Below are 13,348 nucleotides of genomic sequence, written 5' to 3' on the forward strand. Positions count from 1 at the left end.
TTTGCAGTTCGAGAGGTGGTTCAGGAGTCCCTTGGTTTCAGTCCAGCTGAACTTGTGTTTGGGCACACTGTGAGAGGGCCTTTGAAATTGGTAAAAGAGAAATGGTTAGATGTTGAGTATTCTACTCCTACTAACCTCTTGGACTATGTGTCTAATTTTCACTTTAGGCTTAGTAGAGCCTGTGAACTGGCCAAAGAGAATTTGAAAGCAGCTCAGGAGAAGATGAAGACTTGGTACGATCGAAAGGCAAAACATCGTGTGTTTTGTTCAGGAGACCAAGTGTTAGTGTTCTTACCAGTACTGGGTTCTGCATTGCAGGCTCAATATAGTGGCCCATACACTATTGATCGGAAAGTTGGTGAATGTAACTACTTGGTTAAGACTCCAGATCGTAAAAGGAAAACTCGAATGTGCCATGTGAATTTACTTAAGCCTTACTTTGACCGCAACCAAACTGCGCCTTCAGAGGACAAGGTCTTGGCTGTACTGAATGTTCCGCATATTGAGAGGGGACAAGGAAGTGTTGTTTCTGAGATGCATCAGAGTAGATTGCCAAATTCTAAACTTCTGGCTGATTTAGACATTCATCTGTCATATCTAAATCTTTCTGAGCGCACTGATATTATTCAGTTAGTTGGTCAATATTCGGCCTTGTTTTCTGATGTTCCATCTTGTACCAATGTGTTGGAGCATGACATTGAGGTAAGCCAAGCCAACCCCATTAAGCAGCATCCGTATAGGGTAAACCCTGTAAAACGCCAGCTTTTGCGCAGAGAGGTAGAGTATATGTTAAGGCATAACATAGCTGAACCGACTTTTAGTGCTTGGAGTTCACCATGTTTACTAGTTGAGAAGCATGATGGTTCGTTTCGGTTTTGTACCGATTTTCGCAAGGTAAATGCTGTCACTAAGCCCGATTCCTATCCTCTTCCACGGCTAGATGATTGTATTGACCAGGTTGGTTCTGCATCCTTTGTTTCAAAGTTGGATCTTTTAAAAGGCTATTGGCAGGTTCCACTCAGCCAGAGAGCCCGTGAGATCTCTGCTTTTGTGACGCCGGATAACTTCTGCCATTATAATGTTATGGCATTTGGAATGCGAAATGCACCTGCCACTTTCCAGCGTCTGGTGAATAAGGTGTTGGAAGGAGTTGCAGGATGTGAGGCTTACCTTGATGATTTGGTTATCTATAGTGCTACCTGGTCTCAGCATTTGGCCCAGCTTGGGGAGGTGTTCAAACGGTTAAAGGCTGCAAATTTGACAGTAAACCTCTCCAAGTGTGAGTTTGGGCAGGCCACAGTAACTTATTTAGGCAAAGTTGTTGGCCATGGTCATGTATCTCCAGTTGGAGCAAAAGTAGAGGCAATTGTGAACTTTGCTGTACCTTCATCTCGGCGGGAACTAAAACGTTTTCTGGGTATGGCAGGATACTACAGGAGTTTTTGCAAAAATTTTGCCACTGTTGCTACACCTTTAACTAACCTGCTGAGTCCCAAGGTTCCTTTTGTTTGGAATGAGTTATGTCAGATGGCCTTTGACAATCTGAAGGCATTGTTGATCAGTTCTCCTATTCTTGCCGCCCCTGTTTTTGATAGACCTTTCAAGCTAGCTGTGGATGCTAGTGATTTTGGTGTGGGTGCGGTTCTTCTCCAAGATGATTCAGTGGGAGTTGAGCATCCTGTGTGCTATTTTTCAAGGAAATTTGATATTCATCAGAAGCACTATTCTACAATAGAAAAGGAAGCTTTGGCCCTTATTCTTGCTCTGAAACATTTTGATGTGTATGTTTCATCCAGTTTTTCACTAATTGTGTACACTGATCATAATCCCCTAGTGTTCCTGCACAGTATGAGAAACACTAACCAACGTTTAATGCGATGGAGCCTGTTTTTGCAGGGATATGATCTTGCAGTCCGCCATATTCGTGGGAAGAATAATGTTTTGGCGGATGCTCTGTCAAGGTCGTAGGTGTTTTCTCCATGTATTTATTGACTTTACTATAGGTTATCCTGTAGCAATGTTTTAAGGGTGGAAGTGTTATGTGTGAGTGTTATAATCTGGATGTCACTGCATTTTTCCCTAGTAGATCACCTGCAATCAACTGGCTAATTGGTGTCACCTGACGGGAGCTACTTAAATCCAGGACGCATGCTCTTGCAAGAGATCCTCTTGCTGCTGCAGGGCTTTGTTCCTACAGTCCTTTTTTCTTTCTTTTAATATTAAAATAAACTTAAATTTTGATTGGCAGATTTCTGTCTTTGTGTCCTTTATGTTGCATCCCTAGAGCCAGGGTTGTAACACCGGGGTCCTTCCTCAGTCTGTCTATCCACAAAGGAGCCCTTGGCTTGTCTTAAACTGTCAATCATTTAGTATTCTTCATTCAAAGCAGTTTACAGTAAACTACCTGATAAATAATTCATTACTAATCATCTTGTTAAAGGATAGTTCACCCAAAACCAGCCAGTTGACAGCCCCCATTGACTTCCTTAGTAGGGAAAAAAAATAGTCAATGTGTGTCGTCAACTGTCTGGTTACCAGCATTCTTCAGAATATCTTCTTTTGTGTTCAACAGAAGAAAGAAACTCGTACAGGTTTGGAGCAACTTGAAGGGACACTCTTTTTTGGAAATAGGCTCATTTTACAACTCCCCCAGAGTTAAACAGTTGGGTTTTACAGTTTTCGAATGTATTCAGACGATTTTCTGATTTTTAGAAGAATATCAGTAACCAGACCGTTTCTGGTCTCACTGACTTCCATAGTAGGAAAAAAATAAATACTCTATGGAAGTAAATGAGACCAGAAACTGTCTGGTTACTGATATTCTTCTAAAAATCAGAAAATCGGCTGAATGGATTCGAAAACGGTAAAACTTGACTGTTTAAAATGAGCCTATTTCCAAAAAAAAAGTGGAGTATCCCTTTAAGGGTGAGTAAATGATGACACAATTCCTTTTTTTTTTTTTTTTTTTTTTGGTGAACAAGTACTTTGCTAAAAAAGATGCTGATATAGCAGGACTGTTCTCCAAGAATTGAATCTTCACACACATTATGCCAGCACTCAACGACCATCAAGTTTAAATGATCCCAAATCAGCTTGATCAGTGAAATAATACTAGTGTTTCATAAGAGGCGGTTTCCAGCACCCTTCATGTCTAACTGGCCATAGCCAGTGGCAGTGAAATTCAGTGAAATCATCAAAAATTAACAGAAATGTCCATCTATTCGAGAGGCAGATAAGACGTCAGAGGCTTGCTACATGCTGGTGTAACTCAGATAGGCCACAATCTTGTTTTTATCAGTTTGCATGGCCCAAGCAGTCACAAACACCCCCCAACCCCACCCTAACTGAGAGTCTGTCTCCACAGTAACTGTGGGGGGCCACTCCCATGTTAGCCAATAGACCTTTAACATCTAGACGCTGCGGACAACTACAGATGTAGAATCAGGTTAATTTGTCACAGCTCACACATGGGTATGAGGACATTTTTTTTAGTAGTCAATCAACAATTGGCCACTGTGATCCATGAATCATGCATATATTGCACTATTGTAATGTCATGAAATCCATCTTGTGGATAAATTGAATACAAAATTGACAAAATAAATAAGCTTTCCATTGACGTATGGTTTGTTAGGATAGGCCGAGATATAACGGTATGAATAACTGGAATCTGAGGGTGCAAAAAAATCGAAACATTGAGAAAATTGCCTTTAAAGTTGTCCATTAATGTTCATTCACACACAAAAATATGTGATAGGAAATTTACAAAATATCTTCATGGAACATGATCTTTACTTAATATCCATTAAAATATAATAATAATTTTGACCCATACAATGTATTGTTGGCTAATGCCACAAATATACCCGTACCGTATGACTTGTTTTGTGGTCCAGGGTCACATATGTTTTGGTAAATCCCTCATAGTCTCAATATAGACGTTTAAAATATTTAAGTTCAATCCACTCAATATAAATCTAAGATGTTTTAAGGTTATTTTATCGTATAATCCGTAATTGTATTACAACATTTTTATTGTAATATGCACCTCTGGCTATAAAACAGCTTAAGAAACCAATATAATATGCATTAAATATGTTTTTTGGATCTTAAATATTTTATACCAACTATCTGGTACAATTTCAAATTTATTCCCGGGGTGGGGGAGTTTGGGTGTGGATTCACACACTCGCGTGAGAGCAAGTCCTGGTACCAAGTATCTGTTCAGGGTCTGATATAGGGAATTAATCTGATTGGTCAGCAGAGTGAAGGGAAGAGCATGATAAGGATGGGACAGCCTTTGAGTCATCATATGCAAATGAGCAGTGGGCATTAAAACTCAGAACCAAGGGGGCAGAGTTTACGATCCCTTCACAGCATGGAGACAACAGACTTGTGAAAAGACGGCTAGAGGTGACATATGAAGGCAATTAAAACTGTTTTCGACACTTACCGAGGACGCAGACCTAAAGGTGAGTGTGTCACCGGTGACTATGAACTACAGGACGGCAGCTGCTCTTCCTTTCAGATGAATAGACCCATGTGGTGGATCTTCCACAGGTGTGATCATCTCTCAAGAATTTCTGCAGGAGAACCTTTTGGAAACAAATAAATCTAACAATTTAGACCATCTGAACTGATAATAATGTTGTTAAAGAAACATATGTATAGAAACTATTCTTAACAGTTTTTGTAAATTGATTTGGAAAATTTAACATTTCTAACAACGGCCAAATGTTTCTAAAAAGAACGTTAAATCTTTAGATAAACTAAACAATCGATCATAAGAAATGTCAGAAATAGTGGCTGTGAATGTTCAGTGGATTTCCAAAGTGGAAGTGTTTCATCAGTCTTGCCCTCTAGACAGGATATCATCGTATACTGTAAGTTCATTATTGAGACACTACAGTATAGATGATGTACTACCCAGGGGGGTCAATATTCCTCCGACAGTTTCCTGGACCCGCAAACACTTTGACAGAGAGTGGCGATTAAACCGTTACCATTACTGAGTTTAGTAATGGTAAGGGTTCTATTGACTTCTCTCAAAAATCATCTGGATATGAGTGGAAAAAGCACGTGTCAAGTGAACTTCAGAGCGACGGATGAGGCGGTCAAGTGAGCGGATGGATAAAAAAAAGAGCAGAAAAACAAATGCTAAATGGATTAAATACACCAACAATGCAATTCTGATCCGTTTCATCCATTCAACTTTTTTTAGCCTATAGTTTGTTATGAGACTCATTTCAATAAATATCATTGAAGGTTGAATTAAATGTTCTGCTTGTTTTGATTTATTAATGTCAGTTGTGTTGAAAGCTTTTCATAATCCACTTTTGGCCACTTTTGCGACGGTGGCATGTTTATAAAACACCTTTAAAAAAATGGTTTCTTTATGTTTCAATTAAGAACATCCATGGAAACTCTATATTGCATTTTATACTGGGAAAAAGGGTTCTTTAGATTAAATATATATATATATATATTCACACCAAGAAAAAAAAGTTGTTTAAAGAACTGTTCATTCAAAGTTTCTTTGGGGAACCAAAAAATAATGCAAAAAAAAAAAATTACACTTTTTGGAACCTTGACTATTAAGATTGCACTTGTGCTTCTGGGTCTTTGAGAATCTTTAATTAACTTTCTTTTTAATCTTTTAAAAAAAAACAATACACTACTGTTCAAAACTTACAGGGTCAGTAAGGTGTTTTTTTTATTTACTCCTATTCAGCAATGATGCATTAAATGCATAAAAAAGTTACAGTAAAGATATTTATAATTTTTCAAAAGATTTGCATTTCAAATAAATGCTGATCTTTCTAGTCATCAAATAATAATTAAAAATAATTTCATTGTTTCCTCAAAAATAAGCAACACAACTGTTCTCAATATTGCTAATAATAAAAAATAATAAAAATGTTTCTTGAGCAGCAAATCAGCATATTTGAATGACTTCTGAATGTACATGTGACACTGAAGACTGAAGAGTAATGATGGTGAAAATTCAGCTTTGAAATCAAAGGGAATTGCATTTTAAACTATATTTAAATAGAAAAACAGCTATTTAAATTGTAATAATATTTCACAATATTACTGTTTTACTGTATTTTCAACAAATAAATGCAGCCTTGGTGAGCGACTTTTTTCAAAAACATGTACAAAAAGAGATCAAACCTTTTAATGGCAGCGTATCACAATAAAACAAACGAGATTTACACAAATGTGCTCAGTGAATGAATGAGATTATTCCATTAACTCCATATGTGTAGTTCATAATATTGGTGTATATGTTTGTCTTCCTGCTGTAAAAGCATTGACTTCTGCTGTCGGTAGACAAAGTGACCATAACACAGGAAGTCCAGCAACATGAGAACTTTATTGCCTATTCTTTATCACTCAAAACATTTAACACTGACTAAAATGGATGCATGAATTTACTCAACTGGTGAAAAATGTAATATCACATAGGTTTAAATAATTGAAAAGAGTTCCACTTTGCTGCAGTAAGTACAGTAGCATGTACAGCCACAGCTGAGCAGTCCCGGCTCGTCCCACCCCGACGGTCCAGCCCCCTCTCACAGTCCTGTGGCCCACCTTATATTTTAGAGCTGAAGTCAGGCCTGCAGATGACTGATTTCAGGCCAGTGTAATGGTCTTACATAAGACCTTCAATTAAACAGCAAGACTCCGGATAACAGCCTGACCACACTGAGGACAATGAATAATGATGAATAAAAAAAAAACAAGGTCAGCCCTTGCTTCCAGAAATAAAGTGAAGAGAGAAAGTGAACCTGTCCTGAGCCTTAAAGCTATACTTTTCCCATTTATGAATATAAAGACATTTTTATAAATCAAAAGCTGTGATAGTTCAATTTTGCTGTAATGTAATCCAATTCATGTAATGTGGCTTTGATCAACTTGAATTTCAGTTTAGAGAAATGAAGGGTCTGTTGAGATCAACCATACAGATTTTCTGTACAAGTCCATTTCTTCACTTTTAAATCACTTTTTGTTTCCGCATCCCTCTGTATGCATCAGTCTCTGACCTTCGTCATCTGAACTGTGAACCTCACTTCTGCAGCTTCGCAGAGATTTTTAAACGCACATTACGCAAGAAAATCTTCATTAGGTCATTTTCAGCTTCCTGGGTTATTCTGGTTATCAACTGACCTCCAGGACCAATTACCATTTTCTGCAAGAAAGAAATAAAAGGTTTAATTGTATTATGTATTATAATAATGTTACCATTTCTTCAGCTATTTGTTTTAAAATACTAAAAATCCACAAAATGTCTACTATAAAAGTAAGGTTCCCTGATGGTAAAAACAGCAGCATAAGAAACTAGAAGCTTCCTCCTAAACAAGGAAGGCTAGTTGTGTTTAATTTGTTTTCTCAGAAAACAGGAATCAGAGAGCTCACCATATGAGTGTCTTTCTTCACGTACAGTTTGATGCATATTTCAAGTACCCCATCCTCACACTCCTTCCAGATTTCAATTTGCTGTAAAAAGAAATAAAAATAATAACATTCCAGCAAACATCAATTCATATTTTGAGTAATGGAAAATATTCTGGAGGATGGACAGACAGACAGACAGATATATGTCTAGGTTTTGTGAAAAAAAAAATTCCCAATTTACAAATTATGAGAATCATACTAGGGTTGAATTGGATACTAATCCAGTTTCAATGATTTGGAATATTCTTCTGAGCATTTATGCTCTCAAATGTGTGTTTTCTAACAGGAGAACAACAAATTAATGATGAAAGAAAAAACAGACCAGAACAAGAAAATAACAATTTCAGAATGACTACATTTTACCATATTTCAAAATGTAATGTACTCCTGTGATGGAAGTACTCCAGTCTTCAGTCACATGATCCTTCAGAAATCATACTGATAATATGCTGATTACATTTATTCCAAAATACACTAATAATGTTTCACAATATTCCTGTTTCACAGAATTTTTGATCAACAACTTTTGTACAGAAATGCATATACCAAAAATCATAACCCACCTGTGACATAGTGTACGGCACCTCCTTAGGGAGATGCTGTAATAGTTTCTCTCTGATGGTGTTATTGCACACCTCCTCCGGACCCTGATCGGTCAGTACTTCACTGTGGTACTGCCACTTGCGAGGCTTTGCACCTTCGAACAGGTACCTCTGTTGCACAAATGTTCAAACACAGGCAAAATGCTTGAGATTAAACTGTTTTTGGTCTTAAAGCTAATCTTGTACGCTTAAATGTGTTCTCTAACCTTTAATGTTTCCACATCTTCTCTGTCAAGAGAATTTAACATGAATACGTCCTTAAAATGTGGCCACCCGCTGCGGCTCTTCAGGGCCTTTAGCGTCACTTGGCTGAGTCTGCCTTTGTCCCGACCCTCCTGAGACACCCCGTCCTGCGTGCTCTCAGAAAGAGTTTTTTCGGTGTTGTGTGGTTCAGCTGCTAATTTCATAGATTGTTTCACTGCGCCACGGATCTTAATCTTCTTTCCATTCACCACCCCCTCAGTCAGCTGTGCCGTGATGTCTAGCAGCAGCGTTTTGTTCTTCAGAAGGTCCACCTGTGCATTAAGAGTCGATGCTTTGCTTTATTATCTATTTTAAAGTACCAACCCAGATGTAAATCATTCATTGAGTTCGATAGTGACATTCATTTCTGTGATGGCAATTGCAGCAATACAACCCCCCTCTCTCTGTCAGACGAGAGATGGGACATCCAGAAAAAAGAAGCGATGGTAATTTCCTCCACAAATTATTCCTACGGTCAAGACTTGGAGAGATCGATACAAAATGACATAGCTAATACCTTATTGAGGACAAGGATGGCAGGGACATCAGAGTTCAGGGCCAGACATTTCAGAACCTCATAGTCCAGCTTACTGCGGGTCCATTTATCAGACATGTCAACTAACACCACCACTGCAAATACACAGGAGACATGGAGAAAAAGAAGATGCAGCTCATGAGTCATAATCCAGTGGTTCTCAAATCTTTTTTTCCTCCAAGGCCCGTCTTTGTCCAAGACTATATTCAAAGGACTATATTCATATTATAAAATGTACGTAATTTGAATTATTTATTAATAAACAAGTGTTTATTTGAATGGACCTTTCATACGGACTATATAAGCAGAGAGAATTTGTTTTAGATTTGAAATGATTTGTTTAAAAGCAGACATTTCTATAGATATATTTATCATATCTAGCCTATGTTGAGTTTCGGTTCATTTTCGTTGCTCGCTCCAGTTCATGGAGACCGAGACGGCACAAAGCACATCCTGTTTGTTTTCTGTATTTTACAAAGCACATCGGTTTGTTATTGTGGGTTTATTTCGAAATATTTATTACTATTATCTGAAAGACCATAAATGACTGAGTATTTTAAGTTGTTTCTGCTGTTATCAGGAAAAATGAGTGGGAATGAGTGACTTTCTGCTGAGGTTTTTTGTTTTCTGCGACTAACCTAAAATACCTAAACTAAAATACAATTTTGGTTGACTCTGCGTCATTTAGTCAACTAACGTTTAGTTGACTACTAGAGGTCAGCCCAAATAACAACATTACAATACCATCACACAAAGATGAATACTGATTTTGTGTTGTATTTTTCTTTTAACAGACTAAAAAAATAAACAAGAAAACTAAGATTTTGCTACCTAGATCAGCTTCTCGTAGTGACTCAAAAGGATCCACTAGGAGTGATTTCTCCAGGTGGTGTCTGTTAAACACATAACAAAACAATCAACATTAGTTTCTGAGTAGATTTCTGAATATTAAACTGAGACAGGAGAAAGTATTTTTTACATGCAAACAATTATACACCTTTTACTCATACACCTACATACTCACCTTTTAGCCTTTATTGGTGTGGTGAGGCCAGGGGTATCCAACAGAATCTGATAAAAAGATGGTCGGAAATTGCAAATCAAACATTGGATATTTCCTAAACAGACTAGACTTTTATTTGTACATTTAGCATGGGCTAGATGGGGTACTTACGATTTGTGTGTCATCCTTTGTCAGGACGCCAACAGCACGTGCTCTTGTTGTGTGCACTTTTTCAGAAACCGCAAACAACTGTAAGAAAATGGTGTTCTGACAGTTAAGACAAAAGACTTAAGTTCTTAAAGAGTTTTTTTTTTCGTATAATAGTATATCATCACCTTCCGACCCAGCAACTGATTGGTCAGTGTGGACTTCCCTGCATTCGGTGAGCCCACTATTGCTACTTTAAGAGATTTGGCATTTTCAGGTTGATCAGGTTCCTTTAGCAATAAGGAAAATTGATGACCTAATAGCAGAATATACACACACACACACACACACACACACACACACACACACACACACACACACAGTCAATCACAAAATTAGTTTAACGACTAGGCTATAACATCATAAAAATCCGTTAAGATAATATTCAAAGTACAGTTTTCCGCATGTTATCTAAAACAACAGTCACGAAGCTGGGATAGGGAAGGGCTGGAGATATTCTTACCGCTGTCTGATGAAACAGAGACAGGGTGACAGAGACCCTCATGAGAGGACACAACCGGTCTCCCCTTCTGCAATCTGTCCAAAAAAGCATCTGAAGACACCAAACTGGCCGGAGTACAGTGAAAGAGACATTTCCTTACGGTCTGTGGACGAAACACTGAGCAACCTGTGAAGTGAACAAATAAAGGACAAGCGACAGGTAAAATGAAAGCTATTATTACATGGCTGACGTTGTTGTTTATCTATGCATTTACTTTTATTTCTGGTGGGGAATAAAACTAAAACCAGCCAGTTTGCCGTCTAGCATATTCTTAAAAAAAACAGCACGTCTGTAGGAGATATACAAGTTCAGTAAACAAACTGTGTATAATCTACAAATCACCTGATACTCGCAGATAGAGTGGCGATTGTTTTGGAGCTGCTGTCAGTTTGCGGATCGTTGAAAATAAAAGAGATCTGCGTACAAACGTCTCGGATAGCCGTAAGGTCATTTCTGAAATCCGTTTCCACTGTACAAGTGGATACTTTCAAAACGTTTTGATTTTGTTAACCCTTGGGTAAGGTTATTCGACTCTCCATTTTTATTTACACATGTGTTCAGGGCGCTGACATGTTGCTTCTATACCGCGTGACCTGGAGTGATGAATCTTATTACACACTACTGCCATCTATTGTTCGGGCGCTGTGACGGACGCCGCGATAGCTAGTCTTCCATAATTATTAATATTTTGATATTTAGTCCGCAACAGCTTATGTAAATAAAAAGCAAGAACCTTTGCTATCATTTCAGCTAGTTAAAGAAGAAGGACTTGCGTGATGGCTGAATATTTGAATATTTATTTTGACAGACAGCTAGGAGAAGGGTTGGGAATCACTAGACTGCTGAATCAAAGTGACTGTTTTGTGATAAAATGAGTCTATTAGGACCAGAGATCTGAGAATATGATCCCCAATCAGAGCAGCGGATCTTGTTTTCATCCGCTCAGGTAAAATCAGAGAGAACAGATGTGTTTTTCCAGCTCGCATCAAAAGCCAGTCCACCAGGAGTTGAGCAGAGCGGAAAAAGGCTTCCACTGGGGAGAAGAAAGGATATCAGGTGGTTCACAATCTGTCAGCATATCAGCTCAGAGAAAACTTGCAAAACCCAACAGGATGCAAGGAAAATTAGGAGTTTGACTGAAGTAGAGAAAAAGCCACATTAAATCAATGAACAGGCACAAATATCAGATACAATCATATAACACGTGCACCATTCACCTAAACAAGACCTCTGCTCAGATAGATTTGGTCTGTCTCAGATAGATTTTGTCTGACATTCTCTCATTAACAGATCATTTGCGAAGCATTATCATAGCCGCATAAACAAATGCTAATCCAACATTTATTCTGTGATATTTGTATTTTAAAGCACTAATTCGTTAATTTCAAATGAATGTCATAGAGACATTTTGCAGGACCTTTAAAAATCTTTGGTTCCTTAATTATAGGCCTACTATTGCTGTATTAGATAACGTAACCCAATCTCATGGGATAACCTACTCTTTTACAAGGTGGTAATTTCATTTGATTTCATATTTGAAATTGCATGAAGGTCCACCGCTTATTGTTGAAGAAATGCATGTGGCCATTTCCACAACACACACATCATCTGTAATTTTGAGGTCTTATGCAGCCACAAAACAAATTTCCACTTCACAACTAGGTCACCATTAGCAAACTCTATAGACATAATTCCACATGGAACTTTTTGAATAATAACTCCTTTACCCCATATTACAGCCTGTGCTGTTATATACCGTAACTTGGACATATAAATTCTGTATATGGCCTTGTTGTTCTCTTTTCTGAAAAGACTCCTTGTTTGCATGAGCTTTGTGAGATGAACTTTCTGTCTGGTGTCATGTGGGATTTTATGTGTCTTCGTCTTCCTGGAAACTGTATCCTGGTAATTTACCCCTAAATCTTAGTCTTCATTTTCCCATAAGTCTTATGACCATCTGAATATTCATCCTTTAATTATATGGTTTTTATCCAGAAAAAAACAGAGCCTCTGAGGAACAAGGGCTGAATATGTTGAACATAATGTCACATTAAAATAATTAATTTGAGTGTCATAATTAAAATGTCACAAATAAAAAAATCGTATTGTAAGATTTGTAAATATGCAGGTTTTGGTCTTGGCTTGGATAATTTTAAATAGTTAAACAAATAAGAGAAGTTGACTATAATGAAAATAGTTCTCACAGGTCTTGTATATATTTCAGTAGGTCTCTCCTCGTCTTTTGCAGGGGAGACAGATACACACATGCACACACACAAAGATAAATATGTCCTGCAGTTACAGCACAGCACTACGACCTTTCTGCAGGCAAGGAGGAAAAACAAAGCTGCAGAGATGTTGAGTACACGACGACAGGCGTATAACAGGAGCTGGCAGAGCCGTGCTGGGTATAGCTGCTACTCAGGCACAGACTTGCTCAGCCATTACACATGATTGCAGCACAGCACACAAAGAAACGCAGCCGGGCCATCCTCGGTCACATCCTCATCAAAACGCTTTCGAGAGGATCATTTTAAAAAGCACCCAGAGGTCATATTTTCCATCCCTGATTCTAAGTTCGTTCTCTGATTGGAGTGGGAGAGAGAAAGACGGAGAAAGTAAGAGGAGGGAGAAAAATCATACTCTATCGGGATTTCGCAATCAATACAACTTGTCTGTGAAGTGGATCGATAATGCATCTCCTTTGAAACAGTCAATCACATCAGAGTTGAGCATAAAAAGCATAATTAGGACTACCGTTCCTTAAACATCCTGCCTTGAAGTCTTTCAAGGCCAAA

The 13,348-nt window shown here is 38.0% G+C and overlaps 1 protein-coding gene across 1 annotated transcript; it reads right to left on the reverse strand.

Annotated features, from left to right (window-relative positions):
- Positions 1 to 6,357: 6,357 nt before the first annotated feature.
- Positions 6,358 to 11,150, reverse strand: eral1 (Era like 12S mitochondrial rRNA chaperone 1). Its single transcript, XM_039650154.2, has 11 exons — positions 10,893 to 11,150; positions 10,512 to 10,676; positions 10,177 to 10,304; positions 10,013 to 10,090; positions 9,863 to 9,909; positions 9,670 to 9,731; positions 8,821 to 8,933; positions 8,267 to 8,575; positions 8,022 to 8,171; positions 7,420 to 7,500; positions 6,358 to 7,192 (listed from the first exon to the last, which is right to left on the reverse strand). The coding sequence occupies exons 1-11, from the start codon at positions 10,999 to 11,001 to the stop codon at positions 7,070 to 7,072; spliced, it is 1,365 nt and encodes a 454-aa protein (XP_039506088.2). The 5' UTR covers positions 11,002 to 11,150; the 3' UTR covers positions 6,358 to 7,069.
- Between the last annotated feature and the right edge of the window lie 2,198 nt (positions 11,151 to 13,348).

This window comes from Pimephales promelas, chromosome 4 (genome assembly GCF_988280905.1).
Source record: "Pimephales promelas chromosome 4, fPimPro1.hap1.1, whole genome shotgun sequence".
In the NCBI taxonomy this organism is placed as follows: Eukaryota; Metazoa; Chordata; class Actinopteri; order Cypriniformes; family Leuciscidae; genus Pimephales; species Pimephales promelas.